The sequence below is a fragment of the Anomaloglossus baeobatrachus genome, chromosome 10, assembly GCF_048569485.1.
Source record: "Anomaloglossus baeobatrachus isolate aAnoBae1 chromosome 10, aAnoBae1.hap1, whole genome shotgun sequence".
NCBI lineage: Eukaryota > Metazoa > Chordata > Amphibia > Anura > Aromobatidae > Anomaloglossus > Anomaloglossus baeobatrachus.
The window spans coordinates 10,998,472-11,015,586 of record NC_134362.1 but is presented as its reverse complement, the minus strand read 5'-3'; the positions used below and the strand labels follow the sequence as shown (position 1 = coordinate 11,015,586).

General features: G+C 52.3%; 1 protein-coding gene across 1 annotated transcript in view; it reads right to left on the bottom strand.

Annotated features, from left to right (window-relative positions):
* The window catches only part of NUP160 (nucleoporin 160), a 125,257-nt gene that overhangs the window by 30,507 nt on the left and 77,635 nt on the right, over positions 1-17,115 (bottom strand). The window contains exons 19-32 of the mRNA XM_075326374.1: positions 9,068-9,141; positions 8,827-8,983; positions 8,277-8,346; positions 8,063-8,161; positions 7,738-7,857; positions 6,358-6,453; positions 6,188-6,282; positions 5,832-5,928; positions 5,652-5,757; positions 4,482-4,642; positions 3,096-3,156; positions 2,904-3,014; positions 315-438; positions 131-232 (exon numbers count right to left, since the gene is read on the bottom strand). Of these exons, the coding sequence (XP_075182489.1) occupies positions 131-232; positions 315-438; positions 2,904-3,014; positions 3,096-3,156; positions 4,482-4,642; positions 5,652-5,757; positions 5,832-5,928; positions 6,188-6,282; positions 6,358-6,453; positions 7,738-7,857; positions 8,063-8,161; positions 8,277-8,346; positions 8,827-8,983; positions 9,068-9,141 (1,473 nt within the window). The remainder of the gene's footprint in view (positions 1-130; positions 233-314; positions 439-2,903; positions 3,015-3,095; positions 3,157-4,481; positions 4,643-5,651; positions 5,758-5,831; positions 5,929-6,187; positions 6,283-6,357; positions 6,454-7,737; positions 7,858-8,062; positions 8,162-8,276; positions 8,347-8,826; positions 8,984-9,067; positions 9,142-17,115) is intronic.

Genomic DNA, 17,115 nt, shown 5'->3' with positions numbered 1-17,115 from the left:
CACAATGCGGGTACTGTGATACGCAGGGGACTTTCTAAGTACAAGATGTCTACGTTATGTGTGACCCTTCTGCCACAATAAATTGCCCGGATCTACGTCCCCTTTTTTGAGATCTAGGACAGACCCTTACCTTGATTCTTTGGTGGTGACCATGGATAAGAGCTGATTTTCTGCCAGCCATTGCCAGGCCTCGGCCTGCGCAGCCTCCCCGCCGCTCTGCAACTTGATGCATCTGACGGTAACGAGAGTAAAAAACATCATCAATGAACTCCACGTCTGAGACATTGAGAAGCATGGACGTCCCTCTGCCTTACTTGTACGTCAGTCCATCAAATACAGGAATGAGGGGGAGACTGAAGGTTTGGCAGAGAGAAATGGCCGTATCAAACAGTCCGGTCTGCACCAGCAGAGACACCATCTCTTCAGCAGACGCGCTGCCTGCAACCAACAAACTACATTAAGGGTTTGATAAATGCAAAACGGACGCTTTGTCACTTCAAAGCCGACCGAGGTGGACCGGATTCAAAAACACAAGCCCAGAATTCACAGCGGATCCAGCGTCCCCAGTCCACTGCAATTGTCCCACCATCACCCCTGCAACTGTCCCACCATCACCCCTACGATTGTCTCACTTTCACCCCTATGATTGTCCCACTTTTACCCCTACGATTGTCTCACTTTCACCCCTACGATTGTCCCACTTTCACCCCTACGATTGTCTCACTTTCACCCCTACGATTGTCTCACTTTCACCCCTACGATTGTCTCACTTTCACCCCTACGATTGTCCCACTTTCACCCCTACGATTGTCCCACTTTCACCCCTGCGATTGTCTCACTTTCACCCCTACGATTGTCTCACTTTCACCCCTACGATTGTCTCACTTTCACCCCTACGATTGTCCCACTTTCACCCCTACGATTGTCCCACTTTCACCCCTACGATTGTCCCACTTTCACCCCTGCGATTGTCTCACTTTCACCCCTACGATTGTCTCACTTTCACCCCTACGATTGTCTCACTTTCACCCCTACGATTGTCTCACTTTCACCCCTACGATTGTCCCACTTTCACCCCTACGATTGTCCCACTTTCACCCCTACGATTGTCCCACTTTCACCCCTGCGATTGTCTCACTTTCACCCCTGCGATTGTCTCACTTTCACCCCTATGATTGTCCCACTTTCACCCCTGCGATTGTCTCACTTTCACCCCTACGACTGTCTCACTTTCACCCCTACGACTGTCTCACTTTTACCCCTACGAGTGTCTCACTTTTACCCCTACGATTGTCCCACTTTTACCCCTACGATTGTCTCACTTTCACCCCTACGATTGTCCCACTTTCACCCCTACGATTGTCTCACTTTCACCCCTACGATTGTCCCACTTTCACCCCTACGATTGTCCCACTTTCACCCCTGCGATTGTCTCACTTTCACCCCTATGATTGTCCCACTTTCACCCCTGCGATTGTCTCACTTTCACCCCTATGATTGTCCCACTTTCACCCCTGCAATTGTCTCACTTTCACCCCTACGATTGTCCCACATTCACCCCTACGATTGTCCCACATTCACCCCTACGATTGTCCCACTTTCACCCCTACGATTGTCTCACTTTCACCCCTACGATTGTCTCACTTTCACCCCTACGATTGTCCCACTTTCACCCCTACGATTGTCCCACTTTCACCCCTACGATTGTCCCACTTTCACCCCTGCGATTGTCTCACTTTCACCCCTACGATTGTCCCACTTTCATCCCTGCGATTGTCCCACTTTTACCCCTGCGACTGTCCCACTTTTACCCCTGCGACTGTCCCACTTTTACCCCTACGACTGTCTCACTTTTACCCCTACGATTGTCTCACTTTTACCCCTACGATTGTCTCACTTTCACCCCTACGATTGCCTCACTTTCACCCCTACGATTGTCCTACTTTCACCCCTACGATTGTCTCACTTTTACCCCTACGATTGTCCCACTTTCACCCCTACGATTGTCTCACTTTCACCCCTACGATTGTCCCACTTTCACCCCTACGATTGTCTCACTTTTACCCCTACGATTGTCCCACTTTCACCCCTACGATTGTCCCACTTTCACCCCTACGATTGTCTCACTTTCACCCCTACGATTGTCCCACTTTCACCCCTGCGACTGTCTCACTTTCACCCCTGCGACTGTCTCACTTTTACCCCTGCGATTGTCCCACTTTTACCCCTGCGACTGTCCCACTTTTACCCCTGCGACTGTCCCACTTTTACCCCTGCGACTGTCCCACTTTTACCCCTGCGACTGTCCCACTTTTACCCCTACGATTCTCCCACTTTTACCCCTACGATTGTCCCACTTTTACCCTTACGATTGTCTCACTTTTACCCCTACGATTGTCTCACTTTTACCCCTACGATTGTCTCACTTTCACCCCTACGATTGCCTCACTTTCACCCCTACGATTGTCCTACTTTCACCCCTACGATTGTCTCACTTTTACCCCTACGATTGTCCCACTTTCACCCCTACGATTGTCTCACTTTCACCCCTACGATTGTCCCACTTTTACCCCTACGATTGCCTCACTTTCACCCCTACGATTGCCTCACTTTCACCCCTACGATTGTCCCACTTTCACCCCTACGATTGTCTCACTTTCACCCCTACGATTGTCTCACTTTTACCCCTACGATTGTCTCACTTTCACCCCTACGATTGTCTCACTTTTACCCCTACAATTGTCTCACTTTTACCCCTACAATTGTCTCACTTTTACCCCTACGATTGTCTCACTTTTACCCCGTCCTTTAGTTTCATAAATGACCGGTCCGGTCTCAGTCACCGGCATTCTTCTGTACTTTACTATCATGTTTGATACGTGCCAGCGTCAGTTGATCCTTACCAGCTATAGCGGCTACATTATTATTGTGCTGAGCCAAGGTGAGCCGCGTCCGGGCCAAGATGTACTCCTTCTCCAGATCCCGGAGCTCCAGGATCTCCACCTGACCTCCACCTGGGAAATGCAGGACGGCCATAAGATAAGATAAGATGGAGAACGACGAGAGGGTTTGTCAAAACTGGAAAACGCACTTACTGGGGACAGACAAGGACTCCCCTTCGTGGTCGCGTTTCGGAGACCCTCCCGGACGCTCGTACTTAAAACAAAAAAGGAAAATACATCAGATCTTCAAGAGAGAAATCATAAGAACGGCCATTTCCTACAGTCGTGCGGGGAAGGTTGTGTCTTGTACAGAGGACGGCGTCTGTAGAAAACACTAAAAAAAACTGGGACTAATTGAGTTTTCTGGAATTAAACCTGTTTTTTTGCCAAAATAATAAGTGATTTTTCCCCCATTTTTTTTTTCTTAAAGGGCCGGTCAGCACAGAATGACTGTTCACTGCAAGTACAGGAGCATCATGGCGGCCAAAGATTACAGGGCAGCGTCCCATCGGCTTGTTCTCCATCTCCACCCTTCTGCGGCTGTGAAGGCCGAGCTGTCAATCAAAGAAGAAGAGGGTGGAGATAATGGGAAAAGGATCAGGTGGGAAGCTGCACTGTAATGTCTGACCGCATCACTATGCTGCACCGGGCGCCTGTGCTTGGTGTGAACAGTCGCCCTGTGCTTGGTGTAAACAGTCGCCCTGTGCTTGGTGTAAACAGTCGCCCTGTGCTTGGTGTAAACAGTCGCCCTGTGCTTGGTGTAAACAGTCGCCCTGTGCTTGGTGTAAACAGTCGCCCTGTGCTTGGTGTAAACAGTCGCCCTGTGCTTGGTGTAAACAGTCGCCCTGTGCTTGGTGTAAACAGTCGCCCTGTGCTTGGTGTAAACAGTCGCCCTGTGCTTGGTGTAAACAGTCGCCCTGTGCTTGGTGTAAACAGTCGCCCTGTGCTTGGTGTAAACAGTCGCCCTGTGCTTGGTGTAAACAGTCGCCCTGTGCTTGGTGTAAACAGTCGCCCTGTGCTTGGTGTAAACCGTCGCCCTGTGCTTGGTGTAAACAGTCGCCCTGTGCTTGGTGTAAACAGTCGCCCTGTGCTTGGTGTAAACAGTCGCCCTGTGCTTGGTGTAAACAGTCGCCCTGTGCTTGGTGTAAACAGTCGCCCTGTGCTTGGTGTAAACAGTCGCCCTGTGCTTGGTGTAAACAGTCGCCCTGTGCTTGGTGTAAACAGTCGCCCTGTGCTTGGTGTAAACAGTCGCCCTGTGCTTGGTGTAAACAGTCGCCCTGTGCTTGGTGTAAACAGTCGCCCTGTGCTTGGTGTAAACAGTCGCCCTGTGCTTGGTGTAAACAGTCGCCCTGTGCTTGGTGTAAACAGTCGCCCTGTGCTTGGTGTGAACAGTCACTCTGTGCTTGGTGTGAACAGTCGCTCTGTGCTTGGTGTGAACAGTCGCTCTGTGCTTGGTGTGAACAGTCGCTCTGGGGTGACAGAGGCCTTTTATCCAACACTTGTGCTCACTGACGCCCCTGTACATAGAGTATTTCTCACCACGGCTCCAGACGCCGGCTGCACAATCCAGGCGTACTGGGGACGGATGAGCCGCAGACAGTTCAGACACGCCAGGTACGCATTAACTTGCTTCTGAAGACCTCGCAGGGTCCGGACTTCTCTGCCGAGACGCATCCCGTACTCGAACATGACGGTGCCGGCTGAGGAAGGAGGCGACATATTCACCATCATCACACAGCAGGAACAGCGACCACGAGCGGTGTACCCAAAATTACTCAGAGCCCCCGATTGTCTCCTCTCGGATGCAAAAAGTAACTAATATTTCTAACTTTTGGCAAACTCCTAAACGGCGGCGGCACAAGAGCGGAGCGGCGGCACAAGAGCAGAGCGGCGGCACAAGAGCAGAGCGGCGGCACAAGAGCAGAGCGGCGGCACAAAAGCAGAGCGGCGGCACAAGAGCAGAGCGGCGGCACAAGAGCAGAGCGGCGGCACAAGAGCAGAGCGGCGGCACAAGAGCAGAGCGGCGGCACAAGAGCAGAGCGGCGGCCACAAGAGCAGAGCGGCGGCACAAGAGCAGAGCGGCGGCACAAGAGCAGAGTGGCGGCACAAGAGCAGAGCGGCGGCACAAGAGCAGAGCGGCGGCACAAGAGCGGAGCGGCGGCACAAGAGCAGAGCGGCGGCACAAGAGCAGAGCGGCGGCCGAAGAGCAGAGAATAAAGGAAAAGCCTTCTCTGTTTTCTGAGAACTTTCCCCCGGCAGGACATTGCTTAAAAAAAAAAAAAAAATTTCCTTACTCACTCTCCAAAGGTCCAAAGCTGCATCTCCACCATCGCACCCATAGTCTGTTACTGTCTGCAGCACTGAAGTGATGTCAACAGCGCTGCAACCAATCAATAAGTGCGAAGGCTCTTTCATGAGGTCAACTTGGCACACTGAACTCGCTGATTGGCTGCAGCAGTTTTGACATGATGTCAGTGTAGCAGATCATAAGATACCGGGAGCAGCTGGAGAGATTCAGCATGGGACCTGAGGAGGGGAAGTAAAGCATTTTTTTTTAAATAAATTGCAACTGTGAAAGAGGCGTTCCACTTCATTCCCACATTTCCAGGAGGAGTAACAGAGGATACACATTGAATGGCTGTAAATCCAGCGGCTCCAGCATTTCTAATACAAGTTCTTACTAACAGTAAAATACAATCCCACCGATACCTTTCCGATAGTTTTGCCGATGAATATGGAAGGCATACAGCAGCTCGTAGTAATTATGGGTCATCAGATCCACGGCGCGAGCCCGAGCTTCAATGATGCTCACAACCTGAGGAGGACACGACGATTACTCAGCGGCCGGCTCCGTAATACGATGGCGGCTCCGGCCGGGGCGACGCTCACCTCGTGCTGTAAATTCACGTAAGGGAAATCCACAAGTTCCTGGAGCTGCGACCGTTCGCACAGAACGATGACGAGCTGCCGCAAGCAGTCCAGCTGTCTGCAACACAGGAGGACGGGGATGAAGAACGAGCCCGAGCACTCGCCACCGCACGCACCACGGCATGGGAAGACACGCAGCACCGCACCCCGCTGTCAGGGTTGAGAAGTGGGTGCAATCACCAGCGTCGTACATCACGTGCCGGGGGCGTGCGTGTGGAGCTCAACAGGCAAAAAGGAGACACTTTAGGCCTCCATTCAGATGTGCTTGGCACTATATACACTAGGAGACAGATCCGACGGGTCCGGCCTGCGCCCACCTGCTGTGATCCGGAATCAGGATGAGCGCGTCGTACGCCTGGCTGTTGTGCTCCAAATCCAGGTGATACTTGAAGATACGAGTCCTCAAAGTCGCCTACGATTGGAAGAGATCAGGTCATTTACCAAAAAATTATATGTCCTGTATATCAAATATTGTACATGGCCCTACCTCACTCTTCAGGTCGTCCGCAGTCTCTGTAATGGCCAATGTGGCTAACTGGATCACCAGCTCCGGCAAACCCACAGCTTCTAGCAGACGCAGCACCTGGAGACAAAGGCACAAGTCACCGCGGGCAGAAGACAGATCCGAGAAAGGCACAAGTCACCGCGGGCAGAAGACAGATCCGAGAAAGGCACAAGTCACCGCGGGCAGAAGACAGATCCGAGAAAGGCACAAGTCACCGCGGGCAGAAGACAGATCCGAGAAAGGCACAAGTCACTGCAGGCAGAAGACAGATCCGAGAAAGGCACAAGTCACCGCGGGCAGAAGACAGATCCGAGAAAGGCACAAGTCACCGCGGGCAGAAGACAGATCCGAGAAAGGCACAAGTCACCGCGGGCAGAAGACAGATCCGAGAAAGGCACAAGTCACCGCGGGCAGAAGACAGATCCGAGAAAGGCACAAGTCACTGCGGGCAGAAGACAGATCCGAGAAAGGCACAAGTCACCGCGGGCAGAAGACAGATCCGAGAAAGGCACAAGTCACCGCGGGCAGAAGACAGATCCGAGAAAGGCACAAGTCACCGCGGGCAGAAGACAGATCCGAGAAAGGCACAAGTCACCGCGGGCAGAAGACAGATCCGAGAAAGGCACAAGTCACTGCAGGCAGAAGACAGATCCGAGAAAGGCACAAGTCACCGCAGACAGAAGACGGATCCGAGAAAGGCACAAGTCACCGCAGACAGAAAACAGGGGGGCGGCAAAACATGGAGGTTTAGGAATCGCTCAGCCAAGTATTGAAGGCTCTGGAGAGCTGGGCTGTGATACATTCACACAATTATCCACCCTGGACTGTAAATCACAGCAATTTAGTAGGAAAAGCCATGAATGTTGGATCAGGGGTCTGCAGGTTCACGGCACACAAGCTGCCAGTGCACGTCAGGACCGGGGGCTCAGCAGCATGGAGACCCTCGCTTTACTGCAGTGCTGCACTACAATGTGCGTTTAGCTGTATGTGACGGAGGTGTCACAGTGCCACAGTGTGGACCACCCTCCATCATTCTTGCTAATTGTGTGGACCACCCTCCATCATTCCTGCTAATTGTGAGGCTCCGGCCATCACCATTCACAATTAATCCTAAACTTGGTTAATACACATATGGCCAAGGTGACGCAAATTTAAGAAATGGGGTTCTAGCGAGATACGTCAAGACTAATCTATTTTTAGGAAACATCCCGGTGCTTCAACAACCAAATAGACAATCCAGGTGTAGCGACAACATACGACTATGGAATAGTGACACATATACGGGTGGGGACCCCCAGGTATCAGAAGGACAGAGACGTTGGTGGTTGCGTTCCCGGCCCTCGTTACTAATCATGCTCTCACTCGGTTGTAATATTGGAGACGGGCAGAAGACGGATGATCCTCTTCGTCCACATGGATCAACTTCTCCAGGAAATCCTCCCGCTCCACCTCGGACGCAGACTGGCAGAAGCACTCGAGAGCCTGGAGGGATTACAGGGCTGAGACTTGAGATTCAAGGAGAGGAAAACTTTGTAAACTTTGTCACAAGTGTCCAGGTTATGACAATTTATAAGGTGACGTGTTCCCATCATCCAGTCATCCCCGGCCCACCATTACTCCTCAAGCTTGCATAGGACGCAGCTGTAAAGCCCCCACATGTCAGTGCTGCGGCGAGGTCCGTCCTTACCTTGTGTCCTTCACCGGTGACCAGATAGCACTGCCCCATCATAAAAAGACAGGAGCCGGCATTGACCTGACACCACGGCTGCAGGAGGCGCACGTACTCCTGTGGATACATAAATGATATAACGGCTGACAGTGGGAATATTCAGTCCTGTGGAACATAAATCGTCCACCATAGAGGTTCCCGGCGTCGGCCGCACCGATCTATTATACTGTACCTGCAGCTGTGTGTACTGACAGCTTCTCATCAAACACTCCGGGAATAGGAAGCCGGGATTACTGGGCCAACTGGGAGGACGGGGTTAAGGAGCAGCAAGATCTCACCACGGAGGAGACAGAAAGTGGCTTGTGTCTGGTATTGCAAATCAGCCCCATTGAAGTGAATGGAGCCGAGCTGCAATCACAGCCAAGGACGGGGTTACACGGATTATATTCTAATCCTGGAGTCTGCTTACCAAATACACTTAAAAAGGCAGCGCACATGATAAATGTCTGATCACCACCGAAAGCTTTCAGAGCAAAACTCCACGGCGTCTCCTAACGGCACGACTGCTGGGGAGTCTGCATAGAGCGGAGGTGGAGTGTGCACCAGGCGGCTGCTGTCAAAGTCTACGGGGCTGCAGCAGACAGCGAGTGCAGCGCTCGGCTCCGTCAGTCCCGCAGGGTCCTCGATCGCAGCTGTATTCAGACTCTGCAGTCGTGTGGTGACCAGGATAATGACATGCGAGCGTTATATAGAGGGGCCCTCGCTATAAGCACTAGGGATACAGATGCTGGAGCAGGTACGTGGTGATGTCTGTGATCAGCTGCGCCCAGCTCAGGGGACTGTGCGTCTGAGCTCCTCCGTAGCGGGCAAAGATCTGGGACAAGCGTTTTCTCGCCACGTCCTGGAAGAACAATTCCACGATCGTCTGAGGTCCGGAAGCTGCAGAAAACACATCTCAATGAGGCGCAGAAAATAATCCGACCGCATAAAGCGACCTGTGTCCCGGGCGCCGGGAAAACTTACTGTACTTGTTCACCGGGGTGTAGGTCTGAGAATCGGACAGCTCCAGCACCGACAGATGCTGCAGGTTGGAATCCCTGAAAGAGGAAAGATAAAGCCGGTGACCGCGCATTACAAGGATAGGACCACGAGCTGGAAGGAAAATGTGGCCTCTCTATAGATGTAAAAATAGCAACAAAGAGAGGATTAAATATCCTCCAAAAATTAAGCATTAATTACAGCAAAGATAGTGCGGTGTGTACATCGCTCGGGCCAAAAGCTAGTACCCTGGCAGGATGCAGCTAAGCCCCCACTAAGTGGAGGCATCACAGGCGCAGGAGGAGCAAATCACACACTTCCAAACAAGGAGGGGGCGATTGCTGGATGATAAAACTGAAAAAACAAATAAGATAAAAGAATCGGGTTTGATGCTGCGCTAAAAACCACAATTTCACAAAGTTGTAAAAGATTCTTTTCTTTATTTCCAATGGTCCTTTGGAAATAAAGAAAGAAGGGAATTTTGTTACTTACCGTAAATTCCTTTTCTTCTAGCTCCAATTGGGAGACCCAGACAATTGGGTGTATAGCTTCTGCCTCCGGAGGCCACACAAAGTATTACACTTTAAAAAGTGTAACCCCTCCCCTTCTGCCTATACACCCTCCCGTGCATCACGGGCCCATCAGTTTTGGTGAAAAAGCAGGAAGGAGGAAACTTATAAATTGGTCTAAGGTAAATTCAATCCGAAGGATGTTCGGAAAACTGAAAACCATGAACCAAAAGAACAATTCAACATGAACAACATGTGTACACAAAAGAACAACAGCCCGAAGGGAACAGGGGCGGGTGCTGGGTCTCCCAATTGGAGCTAGAAGAAGAAGGGAATTTTGTTTACTTACCGTAAATTCCTTTTCTTCTAGCTCCAATTGGGAGACCCAGACAATTGGAGACCCAGACAATTGGGTGTATAGGCTATGCCTCCGGAGGCCGCACAAAGTATTACACTAAAAGTGTAAAGCCCCTCCCCTTCTGCCTATACACCCCCGTGCTCCCACGGGCTCCTCAGTTTTGGTGCAAAAGCAAGAAGGAGGAAAAAAATTATAAACTGGTTTAAAGTAACTTCAATCCGAAGGAATATCGGAGAACTGAAACCATTCAACATGAACAACATGTGTACACAAAAAAACAGGGGCGGGTGCTGGGTCTCCCAATTGGAGCTAGAAGAAGAAGGGAATTTTGTTACTTACCGTAAATTCCTTTTCTTCTAGCTCCAATTGGGAGACCCAGACGATTGGGTGTATAGCTACTGCCTCCGGAGGCCACACAAAGTATTACACTAAAAAGTGTAAGGCCCCTCCCCTTCTGCATATACACCCCCCGTGGATCACGGGCTGCTTCAGTTTTAGTGCAAAAGCAAGAAGGAGGAAAGCCAATAACTGGTTAAACAATTCAATCCGAAGGATTTACATCGGAGAACTGAAACCATTCAACATGAACAACATGTGTACCCGAACAACCAAAAAAAATCCCGAAGGAACAGGGGCGGGTGCTGGGTCTCCCAATTGGAGCTAGAAGAAAAGGAATTTACGGTAAGTAACAAAATTCCCTTCTTCTTCGGCGCTCCATTGGGAGACCCAGACGATTGGGACGTCCAAAAGCAGTCCCTGGGTGGGTAAATTAATACCTCAAGTTTGGACTGTAAAAACAGCCCTTCCCTACATGGAGGCAACCGCCGCCTGCAGGACTCTTCTACTTAGGCTGGCATCCGCCTAAGCGTAGGCATGCACCTGATAACGCTTGGTGAAGGTGTGCAGACTCGCCCAGGTAGCCGCCTGGCACACCTGCTGAGCCGTAGCCTGGTGCCGTAATGTCCAGGACGCACCCACGGCTCTGGTAGAATGGGCCTTCAGCCCTGATGGAACCGGAAGCCCAGCAGAACGGTAGGCTTCAAGAATTGGTTCCTTGATCCATCGAGCCAGGGTGGATTTGGAAACCTGCGACCCTTTGCGCTGACCAGCGACAAGTACAAAGGGTGCATCCGAGCGGCGCAGGGGCGCCGTGCGGGAAATGTAGATTCTGAGCGCTCTCATCAGATTCAACAAATACAAATCCAATTCATATCGATGAACTGGATGAGGACAAAAGGAAGGTAAGGAGATATCCTGACTGAGATGAAAAGGGGGATACCACCTTAGGGAGAAACCCCGGAATCAGGCGCAGCACTACCTTGTCTTGGTGAAACACCAAGAAGGGAGCTTTGGATGACCGCGCTGCGAGCTCGGACACTCTCTGAAGAGACGTGACCGCTACCAAAAAGGCCACTTTCTGTGAAAGTCGAGAAAGTGAAACATCCCTCAGAGGCTCAAAGGGCGGCTCCTGGAGAGCAATTAGTACCCTGTTCAGATCCCATGGGTCTAACGGCCTCTTGTACGGAGGGACAATGTGACAAACCCCCTGCAGGAACGTGCGTACCTGAGGAAGTCGCCCTATGCGCTTCTGAAAGAATACAGACAGCGCTGGGACTCGTCCGTTAAGGGAGCCGAGCGACAAACCTTTTCCCAAACCAGATTGCAGGAAGGAAGGAAAAGTAGGCAATGCAAATGTCCAGGGAGACACTCCCTGAGCAGAGCACTAAGATAAGAATATCTTCCACGTCTTGTGGTGGATCTCGGCAGACGTCGGCTTCCTAGCCCGTCTCATGGTGACAATGACGTCTTGAGATAATCCTGAAGACGCTAGGATCCAGGACTCAATGGCCACCAGTCAGGTTCAGGGCTGTAGAATCCAGATGGAAAAAACGGCCCTTGGGACAGTAAGTCTGGCCGGTCTGGTAGTGCCCACGGTTGGCCGACCGTGAGATGCCACAGATGCAGGTACCACGACCTCCTCGGCCAGTCTGGGGCGACGAGGATGGCGCGGCGGCAATCGGAGCTGATCTTGCGTAGCCCTCTGGGCAACAGTGTCAGAGGGGGAAACACATAGGGTAGCTGGAACTGCGACCAATCCTGAACTAAGGCGCCTGCCGCCAGAGCTCTTTGATCGTGAGACCGCGCCATGAAAAATCGGGCCCTTGTTGTTGTGCCGAGACGCCATTAGGTCGACGTCCGGCCTCCCCCAGCGGCTACCGATTTCTTGAGACCCGTCCGGGTGCAGAGACCATTCCCCTGCGTCCATGCCCTGGCGACTGAGGAAGTCTGCTTCCCAGTTTTCTACGCCCGGGATGTGAACTGCGGATATGGTGTATGCTCTGTCTTCCACCCACATCAGAATCCGCCGGACTTCCTGGGAGGCTTGCCGACTGCGTGTTCCGCCTTGGTGGTTGATGTATGCCACCGCTGCGAAGTTGTCCGACTGAATTTGGATCTGTTTGCCTTCCAGCCTCTGCTGGAAGGCTTGCAGGGCAAGATACCCTGCCCAGATTTCCAGAACATTGATCTGAAGGGTGGACTCCTCTGAAGAGAGTCCTTGCCCGTCTGAGAAAGGGGTACGTTCCTGTCTAGGGACGTTGACTTCCCATCCCATTGGCGAAGAATGTCCTATAGAAGTGGACGCAGATGAAACTGCGCGAAAAGGACTGCCTCCGCATGAGGCGTCTTAAGGGGTGTGACTGGCCTTGAAGGAGAGACTGCACCCCCGTCTGTAGTGAACGCTGTATGGCCAGCGGGAGCTGCACTATCGCTGAGAGAGTGTGAAGCTCCATGCCAAGATATGTCAGCGCTTGGGTCGGTGTCAGATTTAACTTTGAAAAGTTTATGATCCACCCGAAACTCTGGAGAGTCTCCAGCACCACGTCCAGGCTGTGTTGGCATGCCTCTTGAGAGGGTGCCTTGACAAGTAGATCGTCCAAGTAAGGGATTACAGAGTGACCCTGAGAGTGCAGGACTACTCCCACTGCTGCCATGAACTTGGTGAAAAGCCGTGGGGCTGTCGCCAGACCGAAGGGCAGGGCTACGAACTGAAGATGCTCGTCTTCAATAACGAATCGTAGCCAACACCGGTGCTCTGGAGCAATCGGCACGTGGAGATAAGCATCCTGATGTCTATTGACGCTAGGAAATCTCCTTGAGATATGGAGGCAATGACGGAGCGGAGGGATTCCATCCGGAACCGCCTGGTTTTCACGTGCTTGTTGAGCAGGTTTAGGTCCAAAACGGAAAGGAAGAGCCGTCGTTTTTTGGTACCACAACCAGATTGGAGTAAAAACCGTATCTTGTTCCTGAGGAGGAACAGGGATTACCACTCCTTCTGCCTGCAGAAGAGCATCGGCTCGGTCGGGAGGTGAGGAAGTTCTGAAAATCTAGTCGGAGGACGAGAACAGAACTCTATCCTGTACACGTGAGACAAAATGTCTCTCACCCACCGGTCTTTGACCTGTGGCAGCTAAATGTCGCCAAAGCGGGAGAGTCTGCCACCGACCGCGGATGCGGAGAGGGAGAGCTGAACGTCATGAGGAAACCGCCTTGGCAGCGGTTCCTCCGGCTGCCTTCCTTGGGCGTGATTGAGCCTGCCAGGAATCTGCGCCTCTCTGAGCTTTTTGAGTCCTTTTGGACGAGGACAATTGGGACCTGCCCGAGCCTGGGAAGGACCGAAACCTCGACTGTCCCTTCCTCTGTTGGGTGTTGTTTGATCTGGGTTGGTGTAAGGAAGAGTCCTTACCCTTGGACTGTTTAATGATTTCATCCAATCGCTCACCAAACAGTCTGTCACCAGATAACGGCAAACTGGTTAAGCACTTTTTTGGAAGCAGAATCTGCTTTCCATTCCCTCAACCACAAGGCTCTGCGTAAAACCACGGAGTTGGCGGACGCCACTGACGTACGGCTCGTAGAGTGCAGGACAGCATTAATAGCGTAAGTCGCAATGCAGACATTGCGAGGTTAAGGACGCCATCTGCGGCACAGATGTACATGTGACAGTGTCCACGTGCGCAAGACCAGCTGAAATAGCTTGGAATGCCCATACGGCTGCGAATGCCGGAGCAACCGACACGCCGATAGCTTCATAGACAGAATTCAACCAGAGGACCATCTGTCTGTCAATGGCATCTTTAAGTGAAGTCCCATCTTCCACTGCAACTATGGATCTAGCCGCAAGCCTGGAGATTGGGGGATCCACCTTTGGACACTGGGTCCAGCGCTTGACCACGTCAGGGAGAAAAAAGGATAACGTGTATCCTTAATACGATTGGAGAACGCTTATCTGGATAAGTGTGGTGTTTCCGGATTGCTTCTCTGAAGTCAGAGTGGCCAGAAAAGTACTCAATATACGCTTGAGATACTGAAAAGGGATTTCTCCTGCTGTGAAGCTGACTCCTCCACCGGAGGAGCTGAGGGAGAAATATCCAACATTCCCTTGATGGACGCTAGAAGATCATTCACTATGGCGTCACCATCCGGAGTATCCGGATTGAGAGCGGTCTCAGGATCAGAGTCCTGATCAGCTACGTCTGCCTCATCATACAGAGAGTCCCGCTGGGACCCTAACCAGTGATGAAGCAGAGTGCCGCTCCCAGCGAGCTCGCTTAGACTGTCTGAGACTGTCGTCCGTGTCAGAGCCTGCGCCCTGGGATGCATGGGACCCCCCCGGAGCACTGATTTGTTCCAAATGAGGGCGTATCAACATTGCCCATGGTCCGTCTGGACTGCAAAGTCTCTAAGATGTTAGTCACAGTCACAGACCTATCAGCCGAAACTGCAACTCCGTCCCTGTCCCTGGACAGGGTTCACAGGTGGTTCCTTTAGCCACCTCTAGCAGAGACCCCGGCTGACCAAGTGCTACAGGGGAGCATTGCACACAATGGGGACAGTGGAACCTGCCGTGTGGAACAGTATCACGTGCAGTACAAGCAGCATAGAAAGCCTGTGCCTTGGCACCCTTTCTTTTTTGCTGCTGTTGTCTAGCCATCTAGAAGCATATAGCCAAGAATAGCGACCGTACAGTGCAATGTATAGCATACAAGCATAAAGTACAAATGAACACTTCAGCACATGCAGTACAAGCAGCATAGAAAGCCTGTGCCTTAGCACCCTTGCTTTTTTGCTGCTGTTGTCCAGCCATCTAGGAGTATATAGCCCAGAATAGCGACCGTACAGTGCAGTGTATAGCATACCAGCATAAAGTACAAATGAACACTTCAGCACATGCAATACAAGCAGCCTAGAAAGCCTGTGCCTTAGCACCCTTGCTGTTTGCTGCTGTAGTCTAGCCATCTAGGCATAAAGTACAAATGGCATTAGTGGGGTCAGCCCTTCAGGTGCTGCTTACCGCCCGCCCAAAGGCGGGTGTGTGGTCGCCCGAATCCTGTGACTGGTTGCCCAGAGCTTGTCTCCCTTCTCCAGCCCAGACTGCGTGCAGGAATGGCTGCCGGCATCTTGTGAAGAGGGGCGGGCCGTGGGCGTGCCCCAGCCAAGAGCGGGAAACTGGCGTCCCACTGTGTCCAGTGAAGGGGGCTGGAGAATGCAAAGCAGACTCCAGCTCTCGGCGCTGACTGTCTGTACAGCGTCCCGCCCCTCCCCTGACTGGCAGGGCTGGGGGCGAGAACGAAGCGAAAACTAGGCCGCAAAGCCGGGGACTCGAGTAATAAGCGCGGCCGTCCTATGTGCACGGCCAGCGCGGAAGTCCCCGGCGCACCACAAGTCCCAGCCGCGCCACAGTGTAAAACACCCCGCAGCGGCCGGCGCGGCAGTTTCTAACACATAAATTCACTCAGCTAAGCTGCAGTGAATAATAGCACAAGCGCTCCGCGCTGTTGTCCCCGGCGCACTAGCACTCCCAGCAATGCTGGTGTGTGTGTGCGCGATGTGTACGGGGACACAGAGTACCTTAATGTAGCAGGGCCCTGCCCTGACGATACTCAGCTCCATATCCAGCAGGATCTCCGGGTCTGTGGATGGAGCCCGGTCTCAGTGCCTGGAGACCGGTAAGATCCCACTTCACCCAGAGCCCCGAGGGGGGATGGGGAAGGAAAACAGCATGTGGGCTCCAGCCTCCGTACCCGCAATGGGTACCTCAACCTTAACAAACACCCGACAAAAGTGGGGTGAGAAGGGAGCATGCTGGGGGCCCTAGTATGGGCCCTCTTTTCTTCCATCCGACATAGTCAGCAGCTGCTGCTGACTAAAAACAGTGGAGCTATGCGTGGATGTCTGACCTCCTTCGCACAAAGCATAAAACTGAAGCAGCCCGTGATCCACGGGGGGTGTATATGCAGAAGGGGAGGGGCCTTACACTTTTTAGTGTAATACTTTGTGTGGCCTCCGGAGGCAGTAGCTATACACCCAATCGTCTGGGTCTCCCAATGGAGCGCCGAAGAAAAGGAATTTACGGTAAGTAAACAAAATTCCCTTCTTCTTTTTCGCTCTATTGGGAGACCCAGACAATTGGGACGTCCAAAAGCAGTCCCTGGGTGGGTAAAATAATACCTCGTAATAGAGCCGTAAAACGGCCCCTTCCTACAGGTGGGCAACCGCCGCCTGAAGGACTCGTCTACCTAGGCTGGCATCCGCCGAAGCATAGGTATGCACCTGATAGTGTTTCGTGAAAGTGTGCAGGCTCGACCAGGTAGCCGCCTGACACACCTGCTGAGCCGTAGCCTGGTGCCTCAAAGCCCAGGACGCACCCACGGCTCTGGTAGAATGGGCCTTCAGCCCTGAGGGAACCGGAAGCCCCGAGGAACGATAAGCTTCGAGAATTGGTTCCTTGATCCACCGAGCCAGGGTTGATTTGGAAGCCTGTGACCCTTTACGCTGGCCAGCGACAAGGACAAAGAGTGCATCCGAGCGGCGCAGGGGCGCCGTACGAGAAATGTAGAGTCTGAGTGCTCTCACCAGATCTAACAAGTGCAAATCCTTTTCACATTGGTGAACTGGATGAGGACAAAAAGAGGGTAAGGAGATATCCTGATTGAGATGAAAGGGGGATACCACCTTAGGGAGAAATTCCGGAACCGGACGCAGAACCACCTTGTCCTGGTGAAACACCAGGAAAGGGGCCTTGCACGACAACGCTGCTAGCTCAGACACTCTGCGAAGTGACTGCTACTAGGAAAACCACTTTCTGCGAAAGGCGTGAGAGA